The sequence below is a fragment of the Somniosus microcephalus genome, chromosome 11, assembly GCF_052327205.1.
Source record: "Somniosus microcephalus isolate GS21.2 chromosome 11, FLI_Smic_1.0, whole genome shotgun sequence".
Classification (NCBI taxonomy): Eukaryota; Metazoa; Chordata; class Chondrichthyes; order Squaliformes; family Somniosidae; genus Somniosus; species Somniosus microcephalus.
In genome coordinates this window covers 236,043,022-236,067,218 of record NC_140997.1, presented here as the reverse complement: position 1 = coordinate 236,067,218, position 24,197 = coordinate 236,043,022, and the positions used below count along the sequence as shown (strand labels likewise).

General features: G+C 56.3%; 1 protein-coding gene across 3 annotated transcripts in view; it reads right to left on the bottom strand.

Annotated features, from left to right (window-relative positions):
* The window catches only part of LOC147111358 (laminin subunit beta-2-like), a 201,977-nt gene that overhangs the window by 44,881 nt on the left and 132,899 nt on the right, over positions 1-24,197 (bottom strand). For 2 of the 3 annotated variants that reach the window (XM_086002168.1, XM_086002166.1), the window contains exons 15-21: positions 18,508-18,635; positions 18,023-18,143; positions 17,479-17,671; positions 16,368-16,511; positions 15,661-15,892; positions 6,739-6,902; positions 3,345-3,374 (exon numbers count right to left, since the gene is read on the bottom strand). In XM_086002168.1, coding sequence (XP_085858294.1) covers positions 3,345-3,374; positions 6,739-6,902; positions 15,661-15,892; positions 16,368-16,511; positions 17,479-17,671; positions 18,023-18,143; positions 18,508-18,635 — 1,012 coding nt within the window. The remainder of the gene's footprint in view (positions 1-3,344; positions 3,375-6,738; positions 6,903-15,660; positions 15,893-16,367; positions 16,512-17,478; positions 17,672-18,022; positions 18,144-18,507; positions 18,636-24,197) is intronic. The other variant, XM_086002167.1, reaches the window with a different exon arrangement.

The window sequence follows — 24,197 nt, the reverse complement described above, 5'->3', positions numbered from 1 at the left end:
AAACTGGGACCCTCCTAGTTGGCATGGGCTAGTTACACCACCGGGCAGAGTTTATAAACTGGGTCCCTCCTAGTTGGCATGGGCTAGTTACACCACCGGGCAGAGTTTATAAACTGGGTCCCTCCTAGTTGGCATGGGCCAGTTACACCACCGGGCAGAGTTTATAAACTGGGACCCTCCTAGTTGGCATAGGCCAGTTACACCACCGGGCAGAGTTTATAAACTGGGACCCTCCTAGTTGGCATGGGCTAGTTACACCACCGGGCAGAGTTTATAAACTGGGACCCTCCTAGTTGGCATGGGCCAGTTACACCACCGGGCAGAGTTTATAAACTGGGACCCTCCTAGTTGGCATGGGCTAGTTACACCACCGGGCAGAGTTTATAAACTGGGACCCTCCTAGTTGGCATGGGCTAGTTACACCACCGGGCAGAGTTTATAAACTGGGTCCCTCCTAGTTGGCATGGGCTAGTTACACCACCGGGCAGAGTTTATAAACTGGGTCCCTCCTAGTTGGCATGGGCTAGTTACACCACCGGGCAGAGTTTATAAACTGGGACCCTCCTAGTTGGCATAGGCCAGTTACACCACCGGGCAGAGTTTATAAACTGGGACCCTCCTAGTTGGCATAGGCCAGTTACACCACCGGGCAGAGTTTATAAACTGGGACCCTCCTAGTTGGCATAGGCCAGTTACACCACCGGGCAGAGTTTATAAACTGGGACCCTCCTAGTTGGCATAGGCCAGTTACACCACCGGGCAGAGTTTATAAACTGGGTCCCTCCTAGTTGGCATGGGCTAGTTACACCACCGGGCAGAGTTTATAAACTGGGTCCCTCCTAGTTGGCATAGGCCAGTTACACCACCGGGCAGAGTTTATAAATAGATAACAATGAGGTTTTTAACTACTGCACACTGAATGCAGGATCGAAAAATCATAGTGACTGTGGTGATAAAGCTATTAATCTCTGAAATAGTGAAAAATAAATTAATGTTTAATATTTGGAGATATATTCTTTGCATTTTGACTGAAAAGAAGTTTAATTTTTTCCACCTTTGAACAAAAGCCCATCATTTAAAAGGCGTGGTGAAAGTTCTCAGCAGGACTGAGTTCATCTGTGACTCCACTCAAGAGTTAGCCTGCGACTGCTGCCTGTGAGCAGGGTACTGTTGGCGGAGCACTCGTTCCTTCATAGTCACCAGGAGCCACAGGCTGAGCTGGCCAGCAAGCTAACACTGGGAACCAGAGTCAAGGCTCAGCAAGTGTACTGGCTATAACTTTGGGAAATAAACACGATTTCTGGGAAATGCAAGTAGGAGCCGGACAAATAACTGGGAATGGGATTGGGGATTACAGGGATAGGTGCAGAGTGAGATGATAAATTACCATAAAATACAATATAAACAGTCACATCCACCTTTATAGCATTATTATATTAGAAACTTGAATTAGTTAAAATCTCGTTATGCTTTTTTTCAAAAAACGCAGGAAAATTAAGATGGCCAATTCCCACCAGAAAATGCTAAGTAAATGTTTATATTTTTAGTTTATCAATACACTACCTCAGACTGTCTATAAAAGTTTTGCTTGCAAGCCAATGATTCCTCTTACCCCCTCAGAACACTTCCTGTTGTTGAGTTTCAAACGCAGCATTGGGTAAATGGGAGATCAAAGTTCGAATCCAAGTGTCAGCCGTGGCTCAGTGGACAGCACTCTCTCATCTCTGAGTCAGAAGGTTGTGGGTTCAAGTCCCACTCGAGACTTGAGCACATAATCTAGGCTGACACCCCAGTGTCAGTACTGAGGGAGCGCTGCACTGTCGGAGGGGCAGTACTGAGGGAACGCTGCACTGTCGGAGGGGCAGTACTGAGGGAGTGCTGCACTGTCGGAGGGGCAGTACTGAGGGAACGCTGCACTGTCGGAGGGGCAGTACTGAGGGAGTGCTGCACTGTCGGAGGGGCAGTACTGAGGGAGTGCTGCACTGTCGGAGGGGCAGTACTGAGGGAGGGCTGCACTGTCGGAGGGGCAGTACTGAGGGAGGGCTGCACTGTCGGAGGGGCAGTACTGAGGGAGTGCTGCACTGTCGGAGGGGCAGTACTGAGGGAGGGCAGCACTGTCGGAGGGGCAGTACTGAGGGAGCGTCGCACTGTCGGAGGGGCAGTACTGAGGGAGCGTCGCACTGTCAGAGGGGCAGTACTGAGGGAGCGCCGCACTGTCGGAGGGGTAGTACTGAGGGAGTGCTGCACTGTCGGAGGGGCAGTACTGAGGTAGCGCTGCACTGTCGGAGGGGCAGTACTGAGGGAGCGCTGCACTGTCGGAGGGGCAGTACTGAGGGAGCGCTGCACTGTCGGAGGGGCAGTACTGAGGGAGCGCTGCACTGTCGGAGGGGCAGTACTGAGGTAGTGCTGCACTGTCGGAGGGGCAGTACTGAGGGAGTGCTGCACTGTCGGAGGGGCAGTACTGAGGTAGCGCTGCACTGTCGGAGGGGCAGTACTGAGGGAGCGCTGCACTGTCGGAGGGGCAGTACTGAGGTAGTGCTGCACTGTCGGAGGGGCAGTACTGAGGTAGTGCTGCACTGTCGGAGGGGCAGTACTGAGGGAGCGCCGCACTGTCGGAGGGGCAGTACTGAGGGAGCGCCGCACTGTCGGAGGGGCAGTACTGAGGGAGCGCCGCACTGTCGGAGGGGCAGTACTGAGGGAGCGCCGCACTGTCGGAGGGGCAGTACTGAGGGAGCGCCGCACTGTCGGAGGGGCAGTACTGAGGGAGCGCCGCACTGTCGGAGGGGCAGTACTGAGGGAGTGCTGCACTGTCGGAGGGGCAGTACTGAGGGAGCGCCGCACTGTCGGAGGGGCAGTACTGAGGGAGCGCCGCACTGTCGAGGGGCAATACTGAGGGAGGGCTACACTGTCGGAGGTGCCCTCTTTCGGTTGAGTCGTTAAACCGAGGGCCCTCTCAGATGTAAAAGATCCTACGGCACTATTTGAAGAAGAGCAGTGTCCTGTGCCAGCATTCCTTTTAAAACCCACTAAAACAGATTACCCGGTCATTTATCTCAATGCTGTTTGTAGCAGCTTGCTGTGTGCAAATTGGCTGCCACATTTGCTGACAAAACAACAGTGACTACACATCAAAATACTTCATTGGCTTTGAAGCATTTGGGATGTCTGAGGTTGCGAAAGGCGCTATAGAAATGAGGTTCCGTGTGCCTTTAAAACAGGAGCCAACAACAAACGACTTCCTTGTTAATGCTGACATCTACAACGCCAGTGAGCCGGACAGTCACCACACAAGAGGGCAAGCCATGCATGGCGTCACGAGCAGTGCAAGAACAACAATTACTCACGGTGCCCTCCACTGGACCGCTTAACCACCCCTGGGTGTAAGAAAAGTTACATGGGTAAAGTAAAGCAGGGACAGGGTACTGAAATTGGATGATCAGCCACGATCTCATTGAATGGCGGAGCAGGCTCGAAGGGCCGAATGGCCTACTCCTGCTCCTATCTTCTATGTTTCTATGAGACTGGAGTTGGTTGGGAGTTTCCACTTGTACGCTGATGACACCCAGCTCTACCACACCACCACTTATCTCGACCACTCCACGGTCTGTAAATTGTCAGACTGCTTGTCATCAAGTACTGGATGAGCAGAAATTTTCTCCAATTAAATATTGGGAATACTTAAGCCACTGATTTCAGCCCCCGCCACGAACTCCATTCCCTAGCCACCGACTCCATCCTTCTCCCTAGCATCTGTCTGAGGCTGAACCAGACTGTTCGCAACCTTGGTGTCATATCTGACCCTGAAATGAGCTTCCGATCACATATCTGCGCCATAACTAAAACCACCTATTTCCACCTCTGTAACATCGCCCGTCTCTGCCCTTGCCTCAGCTCATCCGCTGCTGAAACCTTCATCCATGCCTTTGTTACCTCTAGATGGGACTATTCCAATGCACTCCTGCTGGCCTCCGATGTTCTACCCTACATAAACACGAGGTCATCCAAAACACGGCTGCCCGTGTCCTAACTCACACCCAGTCCCGTTCACCCATCACCCCTGTGCTCACTGCCCCGTGTCCTAACTCACACCCAGTCCCGTTCACCCATCACCCCCTGTGCTCACTGCCCCATGTCCTAACTCACACCCAGTCCCGTTCACCCATCACCCCCTGTGCTCACTGCCCCGTGTCCTAACTCACACCCAGTCCCGTTCACCCATCACTCCCTGTGCTCACTGCCCCGTGTCCTAACTCACACCCAGTCCCGTTCACCCATCACCCCCTGTGCTCACTGCCCCGTGTCCTAACTCACACCCAGTCCCGTTCACCCATCACCCCCTGTGCTCACTGCCCCGTGTCCTAACTCACACCCAGTCCCGTTCACCCATCACCCCCTGTGCTCACTGCCCCGTGTCCTAACTCACACCCAGTCCCGTTCACCCATCACCCCGTGCTCACTGCCCCGTGTCCTAACTCACACCCAGTCCCGTTCACCCATCACCCCCTGTGCTCACTGCCCCGTGTCCTAACTCGCACCCAGTCCCGTTCACCCATCACCCCGTGCTCACTGCCCCGTGTCCTAACTCACACCCAGTCCCGTTCACACATCACCCCCTGTGCTCTCTGCCCCGTGTCCTAACTCACACCCAGTCCCGTTCACCCATCACCCCCTGTGCTCACTGCCCCGTGTCCTAACTCACACCCAGTCCCGTTCACCCATCACCCCCTGTGCTCACTGCCCCGTGTCCTAACTCACACCCAGTCCCGTTCACCCATCACCCCCTGTGCTCACTGCCCCGTGTCCTAACTCACACCCAGTCCCGTTCACCCATCACTCCCTGTGCTCACTGCCCCGTGTCCTAACTCACACCCAGTCCCGTTCACCCATCACCCCCTGTGCTCACTGCCCCGTGTCCTAACTCAGACCCAGTCCTGTTCACCCATCACCCCGTGCTCACTGCCCCGTGTCCTAACTCGCACCCAGTCCCGTTCACCCATCACCCCGTGCTCACTGCCCCGTGTCCTAACTCACACCCAGTCCCGTTCACCCATCACCCCCTGTGCTCACTGCCCCGTGTCCTAACTCACACCCAGTCCCGTTCACCCATCACCCCCTGTGCTCACTGCCCCGTGTCCTAACTCACACCCAGTCCTGTTCACCCATCACCCCCTGTGCTCACTGCCCCGTCTCCTAACTCACACCCAGTCCCGTTCACCCATCACCCCCTGTGCTCACTGCCCCGTGTCCTAACTCACACCCAGTCCCGTTCACCCATCACCCCCTGTGCTCACTGCCCCGTGTCCTAACTCACACCCAGTCCCGTTCACCCATCACCCCCTGTGCTCACTGCCCCGTGTCCTAACTCACACCCAGTCCTGTTCACCCATCACCCCCTGTGCTCACTGCCCCGTGTCCTAACTCACACCCAGTCCCGTTCACCCATCACCCCCTGTGCTCACTGCCCCGTGTCCTAACTCACACCCAGTCCCGTTCACCCATCAACCCCTGTGCTCACTGCCCCGTGTCCTAACTCACACCCAGTCCCGTTCACCCATCACCCCCTGTGCTCACTGCCCCGTGTCCTAACTCACACCCAGTCCCGTTCACCCATCACCCCTGTGCTCGCTGACCTACATTAGCTCCGGGTTAAGCAACGGCTCAATTGTAAAATTCTCATCCTTGTTTTCAAATCCCTCCATGGCCTTGTCCCTCTCAATCTCTGATCTCCTTCAGCCGCACACCCCCCACCCAGAGATATCTGCACTCCTGTAATTCTGCCTTCCTGAGCACCCTGATTTTAATCACTCCATCATCGGCGGCCATGCCTTCAGCTGCCTGGGCCCTAAGCTCTGGAATTCCCTCCCTAAACCTCTCCACCTCTCTTTCCTTCTTTAAGACTCTCCTTAAAACCTAACTCTGACTAAGCTTTTGGTCATCTGTTCTCATTTCTCCTTATGTGGCTCCGTGTCAAATTTTTTGTCTTATAACACTCCTGTGAGGCGCCTTGGGACGTTTTACTACGTTAAAGGCAATATATAAATACAAGTTTTTGTTGAGAGGATAATACACAAACAGAGAAAATAACGTCCAATTTAATCCTACTGCTTCTGACTCCTTATTGGAGTGCAATTCCACAGACACTGACTCTCACTGGGGTACAGTTCCACAGACACTGACTCTCACTGGGGTACAGTTCCAGACACTGACTCTCACTGGGGTACAGTTCCACAGGCACTGACTCTCACTGGGGTACAGTTCCACAGACACTGACTCTCACTGGGGTAAAGTTCCACAGACACTGGCTCTCACTGGGGTACAGTTCCACAGACACTGACTCTCACTGGGGTACAGTTCCACAGACACTGCCTCTCACTGGGGTACAGTTCCACAGACACTGCCTCTCACTGGGGTACAGTTCCACAGACACTGCCTCTCACTGGGGTACAGTTCCACAGACACTGCCTCTCACCGGGGTACAGTTCCAGAGACACTGACTCTCACTGGGGTACAGTTCCACAGACACTGACTCTCACTGGGGTTCAGTTCCACAGACACAGACTCACATTATTGTAGTTTGTTTGGCTCGGTAAGCTCATATTGAAGCACCCCCAATCAAGCACAGCCAATGTATCTGCCTGTCTACAGTGACATCTCCCATCTGCCTTGTTAAGTATCACCAGAGCTGCTTCTAAAGCATTGCAGTGGGGACCCAGCACATGTTCCTTCACAGTGTCCTACCTGTGTATCCCTGGTTGCAGTTACACACCACTTGTCTTGTCCTCGCTTCCTGATAGCACGAGGTGGCAAAATGTCGACCACTGCCAGGGCCTCCGGGACAGGGGCAAGGGCGGCACTGCTCCCCGGAACCCAGTACAGGGTTTCCATAGTAACCGGCGGCACATCTGTTTGGCAAGAAGGGGTGGAGAAAAATTGCAATTCTACAATACTTTTCCAGTATTCGTGTTAGGGTACGGGTTAGAGTAAGGGTTAGGCTTAGGGTAGGTGTTAGGGGAAAGTTAAGGGAAAGGATTAAGGGAAGGGGAAGAATAAATTGAGGGTTGGGGGAAGAGTTGCCCAGGGAGGATTAGGCGGGGAGGGTTGAGGGAGGGTTAGGCGGTGAGGGTTGGGTGGGGGAGGGTTAGGCAGGGAGGGTTGAGGGAGGGTTAGGCGGGGAGGGTTAGGCGGGGGAGGGTTAGGCGGGGAGGGTTAGGCGGGGGAGGGGTTGGGTGGGGGAGGGTTAGGCGGGGAGGGTTGGGCGGGGGAGGGTTGGGTGGGGGAGGGTTGAGGAGAGTTACCCGGGGAGGGTTACCCAAGGAGGGTTGGGTGGGGGAGGGTTACCCGGGGAGGGTTGGGCGGGGAGGGTTAGGTGGGGGGAGGGTTAGGGCGGGGAGGGTTGGGTGGGGAAGGGTTAGGGCGGGGAGGGTTGAGGGAGAGTTACCCGGGGAGGGTTGGGCGGGGAGGGTTGGGTGGGGGAGGGTTGGGCGGCGGGGGTTGGGCGGGGGAGGGTTGGGCGGGGGGGTTGGACGGGGAGGGTTGGGCGGGGAGGGATGGGCTGGGGGTGTTGGGCGGGGGGGTTGGGCTGGGGGGGATGGACGGGGAGGGTTGGGCGGGGGGGTTGGACGGGGGGGGGATGGGCGGTGGGGGATGGGCTGGGCGGGGGGGGATGGACGGGGAGGGTTGGGCGGGGAGGGTTGGGCGGGGGGGTTGGACGGGGGGGTTGGGTGGGGAGGGTTGGGCGGGGGGGGTTGGGCGGGGGGGGTTGGGTGGGGGCGGGTTGGGCGGGGGGGGTTGGGCGGGGGGGGTTGAGCGGGGGGGGTTGGGCGGGGGGGGGTTGGGCGGGGGGGATGGATGGGAGGGTTGGCGGGGGGTTGGGCGGCGGGGGGGGGTTGGGCGGGGAGGGATGGGCGGGGAGGGTTGGGCGGGGGGGGTTGGGCGGGGGGGGATGGCGGGGGGGATGGGCGGGGAGGGATGGGCGGGGAGGGATGGGCGGGGGGGGTTTGGGCGGGGAGGGATGGGCGGGGGGGGTTGGGCGGGGGGGGTTGGGCGGGGAGGGATGGGCGGGGAGGGTTGGGCGGGGGGGGTTGGGCGGGTTGGGATGGGCGGGGAGGGATGGGCGGGGAGGTTGGGCGGGGAGGGATGGCGGGGAGGGATGGGCGGGGAGGGTTGGGCGGGGGGGGGTTGGGCGGGGGGGGTTGGGCGGGGAGGGATGGGCGGGGAGGGATGGGCGGGGAGGGTTGGGCGGGGGGGGGTTGGGCGGGGGGGGTTGGGTGGGGAGGGATGGGCGGGGAGGGATGGGCGGGGAGGGTTGGGCGGGGAGGGTTGGGCGGGGGGGTTGGGCGGGGGGGTTGGGCGGGGAGGGATGGGCGGGGAGGGATGGGCGGGGAGGGTTGGGCGGGGGGGGGTTGGGCGGGGAGGGTTGGGCGGTGGGGTTGGGTGGGGAGGGATGGGCGGGGGGGTGTTGGGCGGGGGGGTTGGGCGGGGAGGGTTGGGCGGGGGGTTTGGGCGGGGAGGGTTGGCGGGGAGGGTTGGGCGGGGAGGGTTGGGCGGGGGGGTTGGGCGGGGAGGGTTGGGCGGGGGGGGAGTTGGGCGGGGAGGGTTGGGCGGGAGGTTTGGGCGGGGGGGGTTGGGCGGGGAGGGTTGGGCGGGGGGGTTGGGCGGGGAGGGTTGGGCGGGGGGGGTTGGGCGGGGAGGGGTTGGGCGGGGGGGGTTGGGCGGGGAGGGTTGGGCGGGGGGGGGTTGGGCGGGGAGGGTTGGGCGGGGGGGGTTGGGCGGGGAGGTTTGGGCGGGGGGGGTTGGGCGGGAGGGTTGGGCGGGGAGGGATGGGCGGGGGTGTTGGGCGGGGACGGATGGGCGGGGAGGGTTGGGCGGGGGGGGTTGGGCGGGGGGGGTTGGGCGGGGAGGGATGGGCGGGGAGGGTTGGGGCGGGGGGGGTTGGGCGGGGGGGTTGGGCGGGGACGGATGGGCGGGGAGGGTTGGGCGGGGGGGGTTGGGCGGGGGTGTTGGGCGGGGGACGGATGGGCGGGGAGGGGTTGGGCGGGGGGGGTTGGGGGCGGGGGGGTTGGGCGGGGGGGGTTGGGCGGGGAGGGTTGGGCGGGGGGAGTTGGGCGGGGGGGTTGGGCGGGGAGGGTTGGGCGGGGGGGTTGGGCGGGGAGGGTTGGGCGGGGGGGTTGGGCGGGGAGGGATGGGCAGGGGTGTTGGGCGGGGAGGGATGGGCGGGGAGGGATGGGCGGGGAGGGATGGGCGGGGGGGTTGGGCGGGGAGGGATGGGCGGGCAGGGATGTGCGGGGAGGGTTGGGCGGGGGGGGTTGGGCGGGGAGGGTTGGGCGGGGGGGTTGGGCGGGGAGGGATGGGCGGGGGGGTGTTGGGCGGGGGGGTTGGGCGGGGGGGTTGGGCGGGGAGGGTTGGGCGGGGAGGGTTGGGCGGGGGGGGTTGGGCGGGGAGGGTTGGGCGGGGGGGGTTGGGCGGGGAGGTTTGGGCGGGGGGGGTTGGGCGGGGGGGTTGGGCGGGGAGGGTTGGGCGGGGGGGTTGGGCGGGGAGGGATGGGCGGGGGTGTTGGGCGGGGACGGATGGGCGGGGAGGGTTGGGCGGGGGGGGTTGGGCGGGGGGGTTGGGCGGGGAGGGATGGGCGGGGGTGTTGGGCGGGGGGGTTGGGCGGGGAGGGTTGGGCGGGGAGGGTTGGGCGGGGAGGGTTGGGCGGGGGGGTTGGGCGGGGAGGGTTGGGCGGGGGGGGTTGGGCGGGGGGGGTTGGGCGGGGGGGGATGGGCGGGGAGGGTTGGGCGGGGGGGTTGGGCGGGGGGAGTTGGGCGGGGAGGGTTGGGCGGGGAGGGTTGGGCGGGGGGGTTGGGCGGGGAGGGATGGGCGGGGAGGGTTGGGCGGGGGGGTTGGGCGGGGAGGGTTGGGCGGGGGGGGTTGGGCGGGGAGGGTTGGGCGGGGAGGGTTGGCGGGGAGGGTTGGGCGGGGAGGGTTGGGCGGGGGGGTTGGGCGGGGGGGGTTGGGCGGGGAGGGTTGGGCGGGGGGGTTGGGCGGGGAGGGTTGGGCGGGGGGGGTTGGGCGGGGGGGTTGGGCGGGGAGGATTGGGCGGGGAGGGTTGGGCGGGGGGGTTGGGCGGGGGGAGTTGGGCGGGGGGGTTGGGCGGGGAGGGTTGGGCGGGGAGGGTTGGGCGGGGGGGTTGGGCGGGGGGGTTGGGCGGGGGGGTTGGGCGGGGAGGGTTGGGCGGGGGGGGTTGGGCGGGGGGGGTTGGGCGGGGGGGTTGGGCGGGGAGGGTTGGGCGGGGGGGGTTGGGCGGGGAGGGATGGGCGGGGAGGGTTGTGCGGGGGGGGTTGGGCGGGGAGGGTTGGGCGGGGAGGGTTGGGCGGGGGGAGTTGGGCGGGGAGGGATGGGCGGGGAGGGTTGGGCGGGGGGGTTGGGCGGGGAGGGTTGGGCGGGGAGGGTTGGGCGGGGGGAGTTGGGCGGGGAGGGTTGGGCGGGGGGGTTGGGCGGGGAGGGTTGGGCGGGGGGGTTGGGCGGGGAGGGTTGGGCGGGGGGGGTTGGGCGGGGAGGGTTGGGCGGGGAGGGTTGGGCGGGGGGGTTGGGCGGGGGGGGGTTGGGCGGGGGGGGTTGGGCGGGGGGAGTTGGGCGGGGAGGGTTGGGCGGGGGGAGTTGGGCGGGGAGGGTTGGGCGGGGGGGTTGGGCGGGGAGGGTTGGGCGGGGGGGTTGGGCGGGGAGCGTTGGGCGGGGGGGGTTGGGCGGGGAGGGTTGGGCGGGGAGGGTTGGGCGGGGGGAGTTGGGCGGGGAGGGTTGGGCGGGGGGGGTTGGGCGGGGAGGGTTGGGCGGGGGGGGTTGGGCGGGGAGGGTTGGGCGGGGGGGAGTTGGGCGGGGAGGGTTGGGCGGGGGGGGTTGGGCGGGGAGGGTTGGGCGGGGAGGGATGGGCGGGGAGGGTTGGGCGGGGGGGTTGGGCGGGGGGGTTGGGCGGGGAGGGTTGGGCGGGGGGGGGTTGGGCGGGGAGGGTTGGGCGGGGGGGTTTGGGCGGGGAGGGATGGGCGGGGAGGGTTGGGCGGGGGGGGTTGGGCGGGGCGGGATGGGCGGGGAGGGTTGGGCGGGGGGGGTTGGGCGGGGAGGGTTGGGCGGGGGGGTTGGGCGGGGAGGGTTGGGCGGGGGGGGTTGGGCGGGGGGGTTGGGCGGGGGGGGTTGGGCGGGGAGTTGGGCGGAGGGGGTTGGGCGGGGAGGGATGGGCGGGGAGGGTTGGGCGGGGGGGGTTGGGCGGGGGGGGTTGGGCGGGGAGGGTTGGGCGGGGAGGGATGGGCGGGGAGGGATGGGCGGGGAGGGTTGGGCGGGGAGGGTTGGGCGGGGGGAGTTGGGCGGGGAGGGTTGGGCGGGGGGGTTGGGCGGGGAGGGTTGGGCGGGGAGGGTTGGGCGGGGAGGGTTGGGCGGGGAGGGTTGGGCGGGGGGGTTGGGCGGGGAGGGTTGGGCGGGGGGGTTGGGCGGGGAGGTTTGGGCGGGGGGGGTTGGGCGGGGAGGGTTGGGCGGGGGGGTTGGGCGGGGAGGGTTGGGCGGGGAGGGTTGGGCGGGGGGAGTTGGGCGGGGAGGGTTGGGCGGGGGGGGTTGGGCGGGGAGGGTTGGGCGGGGGGAGTTGGGCGGGGAGGGTTGGGCGGGGAGGGTTGGGCGGGGGGGGTTGGGCGGGGGGGGTTGGGCGGGGAGGGTTGGGCGGGGGGGTTGGGCGGGGAGGGTTGGGCGGGGGGGGTTGGGCGGGGGGAGTTGGGCGGGGAGGGTTGGGCGGGGGGGTTGGGCGGGGAGGGTTGGGCGGGGGGGGTTGGGCGGGGAGGGTTGGGCGGGGGGAGTTGGGCGGGGAGGGTTGGGCGGGGGGGGTTGGGCGAGGAGGGTTGGGCGGGGAGGGTTGGGCGGGAGGGGTTGGGCGGGGAGGGTTGAGGAGGGGAGGGTTGGGCGGGGGGGTTGGGCGGGGAGGGATGGGCGGGGGGGGTGTTGGGCGGGGGGGTTGGGCGGGAGGGTTGGGCGGGGGGGGTTGGGCGGGGAGGGTTGAGGGGGGGTTACCCGGGGTGGGTTACCCGGGGAGGGTTGTGGGGGGGTTAGGAGGGTTGGGTTGAGGGGGGGTTGGACAGTGGGGGGTTAGGCTAAGGGTTATGATACCCTGAGACCCGGTAATATCCCTCCTCCCAAAGATAGATATTTTTAAAAATTTACTGCAAGCACTAATTCCAAAATTAGAAAGCTTGATTACAGGATTTTTACCTTACGTTATGAAAAAAATCAAAAAGAATTAAGATATTCTGTAATTCTTTATATTTCCATAATTCACATAACAGTCCACAGTATTAAAAAAATCTGTAACAAACATTTTTGCATTTGGCACAAGCACCTTCTAAAAATGGTTGTGGTACTCCATCAGTTTGCTCACAGAATCATAGAATCTGCTTCCACCATCCGTTCAGGCAGTGCATGCCAGATCATAACAATTCACTGCGTAAAAAAAATTCTAATCTCCCCCCTGATTCTTTTGCCAAATACCTTAAATCTGTGTCCTCTGGTTACCAATCCTTCTCCTACTGGAAACAGTTTCTCCTTATTTACTCTATTAAAACCCTTCATGATTTTGAACAGCTCCATTAAATCTCCCCTCTAAAGAGAACAATCCCAGCTTCTGCAGTCTCTTCACATAACTGAAGTCCCGCATCCCTGGTACCATTCTCGTAAATCTCCTCTGCATCCTTCTTAAAGTGTGGTGCCCAGAATTGGACACAATACTCCAGCTGGGCCCAACCAATGATTTATCAAGGTTTAGCAGAACATCCTTGCTTTTGCAATCTATACCTCTATTTATAAAGCCAAGGATCCCATATGCTTTTTCAAGCCTTCTCAACTTGTTCTGCTACCTTCTAAGATTTGTGTACATACATTCCTGGGGTTCTCTCTTCCAGCACCCACTTTAAAATTGCACCATTTAGTTTATATTGTTTCTCCTCATTCTTCCTTCCTAAATTCATCGCTTCACATTTCTCTGCATTAAATTTAATCTGCCACGTGTCTGTCCATTTCAACAGTCTGTTTATGTCCTCCTGAAGTCTGTTACTATAGTCCTCACTGTTTTTTTCACACAGAAGGTTAATCTGAACAGGGAATGGTTTACCACAAAGGGGTATGGAGGCAGAGACTGTAACATCACTTAAAGAGGCAATAGCAAAACACTGCAGATGCTGGAATCTGAAATAAAAACAGAAAATGCTGGAAATACTCAGCAGGTCAAGCAGCATCTGCAGGTGTTTTTATATCATTTAAAAAGGAACTAGATAAGGATTTGAAAAGAAAATATATACAGTGAAATGGGATTAGAGTAGATTGTTTCAATTGAAGAGCTAGCACCAGCACAGGTTCGATGGGCCGAATGGTCTCCTGTGCTGTACGGTTCACCTTTGTTCCTGCTGCAGTAACACTCTGCTGTGATGCTGAGCCATCAGTTTGCCACTAGGATGAGCGACTGACCAGACGAGAAAGTCAAGAATGAGTTAGTCAATAAAACAGGAACTGTTGATGTTCCAGGAATTAGACCTGTCCCAGAACTGAAGATATTACAGATAAACAGCATTTCAGAAAGAACAGAACAAGAGAAAGGGGAAAAAAAAACACAGGGGCACATAGATCAAACACACAGGTAAACCATGGGATGGATTTTAACTCACAACAGGTTTCTGGCAGGAATAGTTTGCCACAGGGAGTGGTTGAGACATAGACCATTGCATCTTTTAAGGGAAAATTGGATAAATATTCAAAGCAGAGGATGATACAGGGCTATGGGAAGAGAGCAGGGTAGTGGGATTAGTTTGGGATTGATGCAGGGCTATGGGGAGAGTGCGGGACAGTGGGATTAGTTTGGGATTGATGCAGGGCTATGGGGAGAGAGTGGGACAGTGGGATTAGATTGAGATTGATACAGGGCTATGGGGAGAGAGTGGGGCAGTGGGATTAGTTTGGGATTGATACAGGGCTATGGGGAGAGAGTGGGGCAGTGGGATTAGTGTGGGATTGATACAGGGCTATGGGGAGAGAGCGGGGCAGTGGGATTAGTTTGGGATTGATACAGGGCTATGGGGAGAGAGCGGGGCAGTGGGATTAGTTTGGGATTGATACAGGGCTATGGGGAGAGAGCGGGGCAGTGGGATTAGTTTGGGATTGATACAGGGCTATGTGGAGAGCGGGGCAGTGGGATTAGTTTGGGATTGATACAGGGCTATGGGGAGAGAGCGGGGCAGTGGGATTAGTTTGGGATTGATACAGGGCTATGGGGAGAGAGCGGGGCAGTGGGATTAGTTTGGGATTGATACAGGGCTATGGGGAGAGAGCGGGGCAGTGGGATTAGTTTGGGATTGATACAGGGCTATGGGGAGAGAGCGGGGCAGTGGGATTAGTTTGAGATTGATACAGGGCCAATGGGAGAGAGTGGGGCAGTGAGATTAGTTTGGGGATTGATACAGGGCTATGGGGAGAGAGTGGGGCAGTGGGATTAGTTTGGGATTGATACAGGGCTATGGGGAGAGAGCGGGGCAGTGGGATTAGTTTGAGGTTGATACAGGGCCAATGGGAGAGAGCGGGGCAGTGGGATTAGTTTGGGGATTGATACAGGGCTATGGGGAGAGAGTGGGGCAGTGGGATTAGTTTGGGATTGATACAGGGCTATGGGGAGAGAGCGGGGCAGTGGGATTAGTTTGGGATTGATACAGGGCTATGGGGAGAGAGCGGGGCAGTGGGATTAGTTTGGGATTGATACAGGGCTATGGGGAGAGAGCGGGGCAGTGGGATTAGTTTGGGATTGATACAGGGCTATGGGGAGAGAGCGGGGCAGTGGGATTAGTTTGGGATTGATACAGGGCTATGGGGAGAGAGCGGGGCAATGGGGATGCTTTGGGATTGATACAGGGCCAATGGGAGAGAGCGGGGCAGTGAGATTAGTTTGGGGATTGATACAGGGCTATGGGGAGAGAGCGAGGCAGTGGGATGAGTTTGGGATTGATACAGGGCTATGGGGAGAGAGCGGGGCAGTGGGATTAGTTTGGGATTGATACAGGGCTATGGGGAGAGAGCGGGGCAGTGGGATTAGTTTGGGATTGATACAGGGCTATGGGGAGAGAGCGGGGCAATGGGGATGCTTTGGGATTGATACAGGGCCAATGGGAGAGAGCGGGGCAGTGAGATTAGTTTGGGGATTGATACAGGGCTATGGGGAGAGAGCGAGGCAGTGGGATGAGTTTGGGATTGATACAGGGCTATGGGGAGAGAGCGGGGCAGTGGGATTAGTTTGGGATTGATACAGGGCCAATGGGAGAGAGTGGGGCAGTGAGATTAGTTTGGGGACTGATACAGGGCTATGGGGAGAGAGCGGGGCAATGGGGATGCTTTGGGATTGATACAGGGCTATGGGGAGAGAGCGGGGCAATGGGGATGCTTTGGGATTGATACAGGGCTATGGGGAGAGAGCGGGGCAGTGGGATTCGTTTCGGATTGTGCTAACAAAGAGCTGGCATGGACTGAATGGCCTCCCCCTTTGTTGGCAACCTCTATGATTCTATGGGTATAAATCACTCCCATGATTACGCATCCCATGCCCTCCGTACCCACACTGTACAAAGCGCATTTGTATTCCAAGGAGATAACGTGGTTTGATTGGGATCTCACCGCTCGCAGTTTTGCCCCACGGTGTTGCTTCGGCAGGTGAGACAAGCTCCGGTCCGCTGGTCGCACCCCTCTGCATGCCCATTGCATCGACACGGCTGGCAGTTCGGGAAGCCCCAGTGGCCGGGCTGGCACTGACTACACTGGATGCCGAATGCTCCTACCCGGCACTGGCACTGCCCAGTGAGCTGGTCGCAGAGCATGTTGTACGATCCCTCCTGTATACAGCTACAGGCTGGGGAACAGACAGAAAGAGAGAGTTTGTCCATCGAACCACAGAGCCTCATAACGGGCATATCATCACAGAATCTTACAGCACAGAAGAAAGCTAGTCGGCCCCTCGTGCCTGTGCCGGCTCTTTGAAAGAGCTTCCAATTATTCCCACTTCCTCTGCTCTTTCCCCAGAGCCCTGCAAATTTTTCCCCTTCAAGTATTTATCCAATTCCCACTTGAAAATTATTATTGTATCTACTTCTACCACCCTTTCAGACAGCACATTCTGGAGCATAACTTGCTGTGTTTACAAATTTCTCCTCATTTCCCCTCTTGTTCTTTTAGTCAATCAATGTAAATCTGCTTCCACTGATTCCCGACACTCCTGCCAGTGGAAACAGTTTCTCCTTATTTACTCTATCAAAATAGGAGTACACAGGAACAGGAGTACATCGGAACAGAATGACCGGGAGAGTTTCTTTCTCCCAATCCCTTACCCTTGCAGCCCGTTGGGCCGAAGCCGTATGTCCCGGGAGCGCATTGTTGACAACGCCGGCCGATCACTCTGGGCTTGCACCGACACTGCCCGCCATTGGGTTCGCACTCCGAGCTCAGTGAGCCTTGAGGGTCACACCGGCAGGCTGAAACCAAATAAAACAATAAGGTCTTTCATTCTCTGCACCTGCTTCTCAGTCCATTCAACATCATCAATAATCATAGAATCTCACAGCACAGAAAGAGGCCATTTGGCCCATCGTGCCTGTGCCGGCTCTTTAAAAGAGCTCTCCAATTAGTCCCACTCCCCTGCTCTTTCCCCATAGTTTTGAAAATTTTGCCTTTTCAAGTATTAATCCAAAATTCCCTTTTGAAAGTTACTACTGAATCTGCTTCCAACACCCTTTCAGGCAGTTATGTCAGATTACACCAACTCGCTGCATAATGTAGGATTGGAATGTAAAGCCCATTGCCGTCCAACCCGCTGGTACCCAAATCAAAAAAAATCCCTTACTGATAACCATCAATCACTAGTTTCATCAAAAACTACCCAGCTCCCTCTCAAATTTACCAATCATATCCAACTCCCTGGGGACCAATCCCATCCATTCCCCACCCTCTGTGGGCAGTAATTAAACCTAACCTACCTATGCTTCACATCATTTAAAAACAATGGCACAAAGCCAGCATTTATTGCCCATCCCTAGTTGCCCCTTGAGAAGGTGGTGGCGGGCTTTTTCTTGAATGGCTGCAGTCCGTGTGGTGAAGGTGCTTCCACAGTGCTGTTAGGGAGGGATTCCAGGATTTTGACCCAGTGACCATGAAGGAACAGCGGTATGTGTCCAATTCGGGATGGTGTGTGACTTGGAGGGGAACTTGGATGTGGTGGTGTTCCCATGCACCTGCTGCCCTTGTCCTTCTAGGCGGTGGAGGTCGCGGGTTTGGGAGGTGCTGCCGAAGAAACCTTGGCAAGTGTCTGCAATGCATCCTATGGATAGTACACACTGCAGCCATGGTGCACCGGTGGGGGAGGGAGCAGATGTTTAATACACGTTTGATTGCAGTCTGTGAGTTTATCGCAACAACACAAACAGATCCCGACTTCCTACTCACGCAGTGCCCCGTTGTGGATTATAGCGGACATGCTGCTGATCAGCTTAGCACAGATTTCAGTCATTGTTGGCATGACAACTGTTACGCTGCTGTCATGGCAGCGGTAACGCTCGAAGGTCTCCTTCCTCCTGATGGAGGCAGCATCTCCAGCGATGAACATCTCCATGGAGGAATAGCGAGGAGCCAACACGATCTAAAACAGGGAAATCAAATCATTGAAAGGGCGCTCTACTCCAAGACCATGATCAGTGTAACCGGCCTGCTGAGATTTACACAGAGAGCTTCTGATCTATTGGCAATACCGCACAACAGCAAGAAATGCTCAGTGATCATCGAAGAATGTACAAGATGCCAGTTTCTCAGTGACCATTATCTCAGTAACGTGGTTTATAGATGTCCATCTTTAGACCCCAGCCCCAGACCATACAGGTGGGTCCCAGATAAGTATTTAAAAAGTCACATAATATAAAATGTCTAAGATTAGGCCAACTCACCTTATTGCTGCACAGTTCACACACACACGCTATTGATTTCCATTACTTACAGAGTCCACGAGAATATTGGCGTTAGGAATCCTCTCTCGTGAAATGTAACGCTTAAATTCGAGCCGGATTGTGTAGCTGACTGAACGTTCGAGGCAGACTGGCTGAGGAAGGACCACGTACCTGAAAGATGAGAATAAACTGACTGCAGATTGTGGCAAGTGTCCTGGAGTGGTGCTTAAACCCACAATCTCATGACTCTAGAGGCGAGAGCGCTACCAACTGAGCCACGACTGACACCTAAGGGAGAGAGAGAGACAGAGAGCAACATAGAGAGAAACAGACTCACAGAGAAAGAGAGACGGAGAGAAAGAGTGCAAGAGAGAGGAGGGGTAAAGACTCACAAATACACAGAGTTACAGAGAACCAATAGAAACTGAAACTAGTTGATTGCAAACATCTTTTAAACACGATCTCTCCAACCCAAATCTTTCACTGACTCGAACGCACATCATTCCGAGACACAAGACATTCACGAGTCCCTTACCGGAAGCCTGATGGCAAGGTTGTGACTAACAGATCATCAGCGGGAATGGTGTTCCCGCAGGGACTGCTGGTGGGGATGGGGCCGGGCCGGACAATGGAAACAGACACCTTCTCCCATTCCTCCGGAAACTGGAATAGGAAAAGAAACGTTACATAGAATTTACGGCACAGAAACAGGCCATTTGGCACAGCTGGTCTGTGCTCCACATGAGCCTTCTCCTATCCAATTCATCTCACCCTATCAACGTATCCTTCTATTCCTTTCTCCCTCAGAAGAACATAAGGAATAGGAGTAGGCCATTTGGCCCTTCAAGCCTGCTCCGCAATTCATGAGATCATGGCTGATTTTCTGCCTCAACTCCATTCACCGGCCCTATCGCCATATCCCTTGATGCCTTTACTAGTCAGAAATCTATCAACTTCTGTTTTGAATATACCCAATGACTGAGCCTCCACAGTCCTCTGGGGTAGAGAATTCCAACGATTCACCACCCTCTGTGTGAAGAAATTTCTTCTTATCTCAGTCCTGAATGGCCGACCCTTTATCCTGAGGCTGTGGCCCCTGGTTCTAGACTCCCCAGCCAAGGGAAACATTCTCCCAGCATCCACCCTAACAAGCCCTGTAATAATTTTGTATGCTTTAATAAGATCCCCTCTCATTCTTCTGAATTCAAGAGAATACAGGCCTAGTTTACTCGATCTCTTCTCATACGACAGTCCCGCCATCCCAGGAATCAATCTCGTGAACCTTTGTTGCACTCCCTCTATGGCAAGTATATCCTTCCTTAGGTAAGGAGACCAAAATTGTACACAGTACTCCAGGTGTGGTCTCACCAAGGCCCGATATAATTGGAGTAAGACTTCTTTACTCCTGTACTCAAATCCTCTTGTAATGAAGGCCAGCATACCATTTGCCTTCCTAATGGCTTGCTGCACCTGCACATTCACTTTCAGTGACTCATGTACAAGGACACCCAGGTCCCTTTGAGCATCTGCATTCCCCAATCTTTCACCATTTAGGAAATATTCTGCCTTTCTTTTTTTCTACCAAAGTGGATAACTTCACATTTATCCACATTATATTCCATTTGCCATGTTCTTGCCCACTCACTGAGCCAGTCGAGATCCCCTTGAAGCCTCTTCACATCCTCTTCGCAACGGACACTGCCACCTAGCTTTGTATCATCAGCAAATTTGGAAATGTTACATTTAGTCCCCTCATCCAAAACATTGATATAGATTGTGAATAGCTGGGGCCCAAGCACCGATCCTTGCGGTACCCCACTAGTCACAGCCTGCCATCCTGAAAAAGACCCGTTTATCCCCACTCTTTGTTTTCTGTCTGTTAACCAATTCTCAATCCATGCTAGTATATTACCCCCAATTCCATGTGTCCTAATTTTGTTCACCAACCTCTTGTGTGGGACCTTATCGAAGGCCTTCTGAAAATACAAATACACCACATCTACCGGTTCCCCTCTGTCTACTCCACTAGTTACATCCTCAAAGAACTCCAATAGGTTTGTTAAACAGGATTTCCCTTTCATAAATCCATGTTGACTCTGCCCAATCTTACTATTAGTTTCTAAGTGCCCAGTTATTGCATCCTTTATAATAGATTCCAGCATTTTCCCAACTACTGATGTGAGGCTAACAGGTCTGTAGTTCCCCGGTTTCTCTCTCCCTCCTTTTTTAAATAGCGGGGTTACATTTGCTATCCTCCAATCTGCAGGAACCGTTCCAGAATCTATAGAATTTTGGAAGATGACAACCAATGCGTCCACTATCCCAATGGCCACCTCTTTCAAAACCTTAGGATGTAGGTCATCCGGTCCTTGGGATTTGTCGACTTTTAGTCCCATTAATTTTGCTAGTACTTTTTTTTACTAATAATAATTTCTTTAAGTTCCTCATTCTCGTCACACCCTTGGTTTTCTCGTATTTCTGGGAGGTTTTTTGTGTCTTCCTCCGTGAAGACAGAAACAAAGTATTTATTTAATTTCTCAGCCATTTCCTCATTCCCAATTATAAATTATCTTGTCTCTGACTGTAAAGGACCTACATGTACTCGTCTAGGCTCCCCGTTAAACGTATCTATGCTGTTCGCCTCAACTGCTCCTTGTGTTAGCAAGTTCCACTCTTCGGGTAGAGAAGTCTCTCCTGAATTCTCTAATGGATTTATTAGTGACCATCTTATATTTATGACCTCGAGTTTTAAGGCTACATCATCATGTCCCTCCATTCTAATTAATGCCTCTATAAATAAAAAAGACTTGCATTTCTATATCTCCTATCATGACCTCAGGATGTCCCAAAGCGCTTTTTGGGGGAGCTGAGCCCTACAGATCAGAAGGGATCAGGGTCTTTCTCGGTCTGTGTTGAGTTAGCTCATCACCAGGGCACTGCAATTAGCCTCAGTGCCCCAGAATATGATGGGAAAAATCAATGACTCACTAGTGGTCCCTGCTAGAAGTGCACGTGTGATGCTCCCTTGCCTTGCTGACACCTACTCTCTCGGCTCAGTGAAGAATGGCCACTGGAGCCGAGATACTACAGAGGGAAGCCGCCTAAAAACCATCACGTTCAGAAACGAAGGGGAAACACTTGCAAAGCAGCTAGAATTAAAAGCAATTTACAGCGCAGGAGGTGGGCATTCAGCCCATTGCCCCTGTACCCACTCTCTGACAGAGCTCTCTCTCTAGTCCCACTCCCTGCCCATTCCCCATTGGGTCCATTGCCCCTGTACCCACTCCCTGACAAAGCTCAACAACAACACTAACTTGTATTTTTATAGCGCCTTTAACGTAGTAAAACGTCCCAAGGCGCTTCACAGTATTATAAGACTAAAAATTTGACACCAAGCCAATAAGGAGAAATTAGGGCAGATGAGAGGTAGGTTTTAAGGAGCGTCTTAAAGGAGGAAAGAGAGGTGGAGGGGTTTAGGCAGGGAATTCCAGAGCTTACGGCCCAGGCAACAGAAGGCACGGCCACCAAGAGTTATATTTTGTCAGATTTGTCTGTTGGGTGTGTAACATACAACATAGGAACAAGAGGAGGCCATTCAGCCCCTCGAGCCAGTTACACAGGAACAGGAGGAGGCCATTCAGCCCCTCGAGCCTGTTACACAGGAACAGGAGGAGGCCCATTCAGCCCCTCGAGCCTGTTACACAGGAACAAGCGGAGGCCATTCAGCCCCTCGAGCCTGTTACACAGGAACAGGAGGAGGCCATTCAGCCCCTCGAGCCTGTTACACAGGAACAGGAGGAGGCCATTCAGCACCTCGAGCCTGTTACACAGGAACAGGAGGAGGCCATTCAGCCCCTCGAGCCTGTTACACAGGAACAGGAGGCCATTCAGCCCCTGGAGCCTGTTACACAGGAACAGGAGGAGGCCATTCAGCCCCTTGAGCCTGTTACACAGGAACAGGAGGAGGCCATTCAGCCCCTCGAGCCTGTTACACAGGAACAGGAGGCCATTCAGTCCCTGGAGCCTGTTACACAGGAACAAGCGGAGGCCATTCAGCCCCTCGAGCCTGTTACACAGGAACAGGAGGAGGCCATTCAGCCCCTTGAGCCTGTTACACAGGAACAGGAGGAGGCCATTCAGCCCCTGGAGCCTGTTACACAGGAACAGGAGGAGGCCATTCAGCCCCTGGAGCCTGTTACACAGGAACAGGAGGCCATTCAGCCCCTGGAGCCTGTTACACAGGAACAAGAGGAGGCCATTCAGCCCCTCGAGCCTGTTACACAGGAACAGGAGGAGGCCATTCAGCCCCTCAAGCCTGTTACACAGGAACAGGAGGAGGCCATTAAGCCCCTGGAGCCTGTTACACAGTTGGGATAAATGGTTCATTCTCAGACTGGCAATCAGTAACTAGTGGTGTTCCGCAGGGGTTAGTGCTGGGTCCCCAACTCTTTACAATCTATATTAACGATTTGGAGGAGGGGACCGAGTGTAACATATCAAAGTTTGCAGATGATACTAAGATGGGAGGGAAAGTAGTGAGTGAGGAGGACATAAAAAACCTGCAAGGGGACATAGACAGGCTAAGTAAGTGGGCAGAGATTTGGCAGATGGAATACAATACTGGAAAGTGTGAGGTTATGCACTTTGGCAGGAAAAATCATAGAGCAAGTTATTATCTTAATGGCAAGAAACTGGAAAGTACTGAAGTACAAAGGGATCTGGGGGTCCTGGTGCACGAAACTCAAAAGGTTAGTATGCAGGTGCAGCAAGTGATTAAGAAGGCCAATGGAATGTTGGCTTTCATTGCTAGGGGGATAGAATATAAAAATAGGGAGGTATTGCTTCAGTTGTACAAGGTATTGGTGAGACCGCACCTGGAATACTGCATACAGTTTTGGTGTCCATACTTAAGAAAAGACATACTTGCTCTCGAGTCAGTACAAAGAAGGTTCACTCGGTTAATCCCGGGGATGAGGGGATGGACATATGAGGAGAGGTTGAGTAAATTGGGACTCTACTCATTGGAGTTCAGAAGAATGAGAGGCGATCTTATTGAAACACATAAGATTGTGAAGGGGTTGGATCGGGTGGATGCGGGGAGGATGTTCCCGATGATGGGTGAAAGTAGAACTAGGGGGCATAGTCTTAGAATAAGGGGCTGCTCTTTCAAAACTGAGATGAGGAGGAACTACTTCACTCAGAGGGTGGTAGGTCCATGGAATATGCTGCCCCAAAAAGCTGTAGAAGCTACATCATTACATAAATTTAAAACAGAAATAGACAGTTTCCTAGAAGTAAAGGGAATTAAGGGTTACGGGGAGCGGGCAGGAATTTGGACATGAGTCTAGGTTCGGATCGGTCATGGCCCTGTGGGTAGCGGAGCGGGCCCAGGGGCCGTGTAGCCTGATCCTGCTCCTATTTCGTGTGTCTAATTCTGTTAGATTCAGGAGATGGTTCTGTGATAGTAGATTGGCGGTTAGGATCAGATCAGCCATGATCTCATTGAATGGCGGAGCAGGCTCGAGGGGCCGATTGGCCTACTCCTGCTCCTATTTCTTATGTTCTTATGTTCGAACAGGAGGAGGCCATTCAGCCCCTGGAGCCTGTTACACAGGAACAGGAGGAGGCCATTCAGCCCCTGGAGCCTGATACACAGGAACAGGAGGAGGCCATTCAGCCCCCTCGAGCCTGTTACACAGGAACAGGAGGAGGCCATTCAGCCCCTCGAGCCTGTTACACAGGAACAGGAGGAGGCCATTCAGCTCCTCGAGCCTGTTACACAGGAACAAGAGGAGGCCATTCAGCCCCTCGAGCCTGTTACACAGGAACAGGATGAGCCCATTCAGTCCCTCGAGCCTGTTACACAGGAACAGGAGGAGGCCATTCAGCCCCTCGAGCCTGTTACACAGGAACAGGAGGAGGCCATTCAGCCCCTCGAGCCTGTTACACAGGAACAGGAGGAGGCCATTCAGCCCCCTCGAGCCTGTTACACAGGAACAGGAGGAGGCCATTCAGTCCCTCGAGCCTGTTACACAGGAACAGGAGGAGGCCATTCAGCCCCTCGAGCCTGTTACACAGGAACAGGAGGAGGTCATTCAGCCCCTCGAGCCTGTTACACAGGAACAGGAGGAGGTCATTCAGCCCCTCGAGCCTGTTACACAGGAACAGGAGGAGGCCATTCAGCTCCTCGAGCCTGTTACACAGGAACAGAAGGAGGCCGTTCAG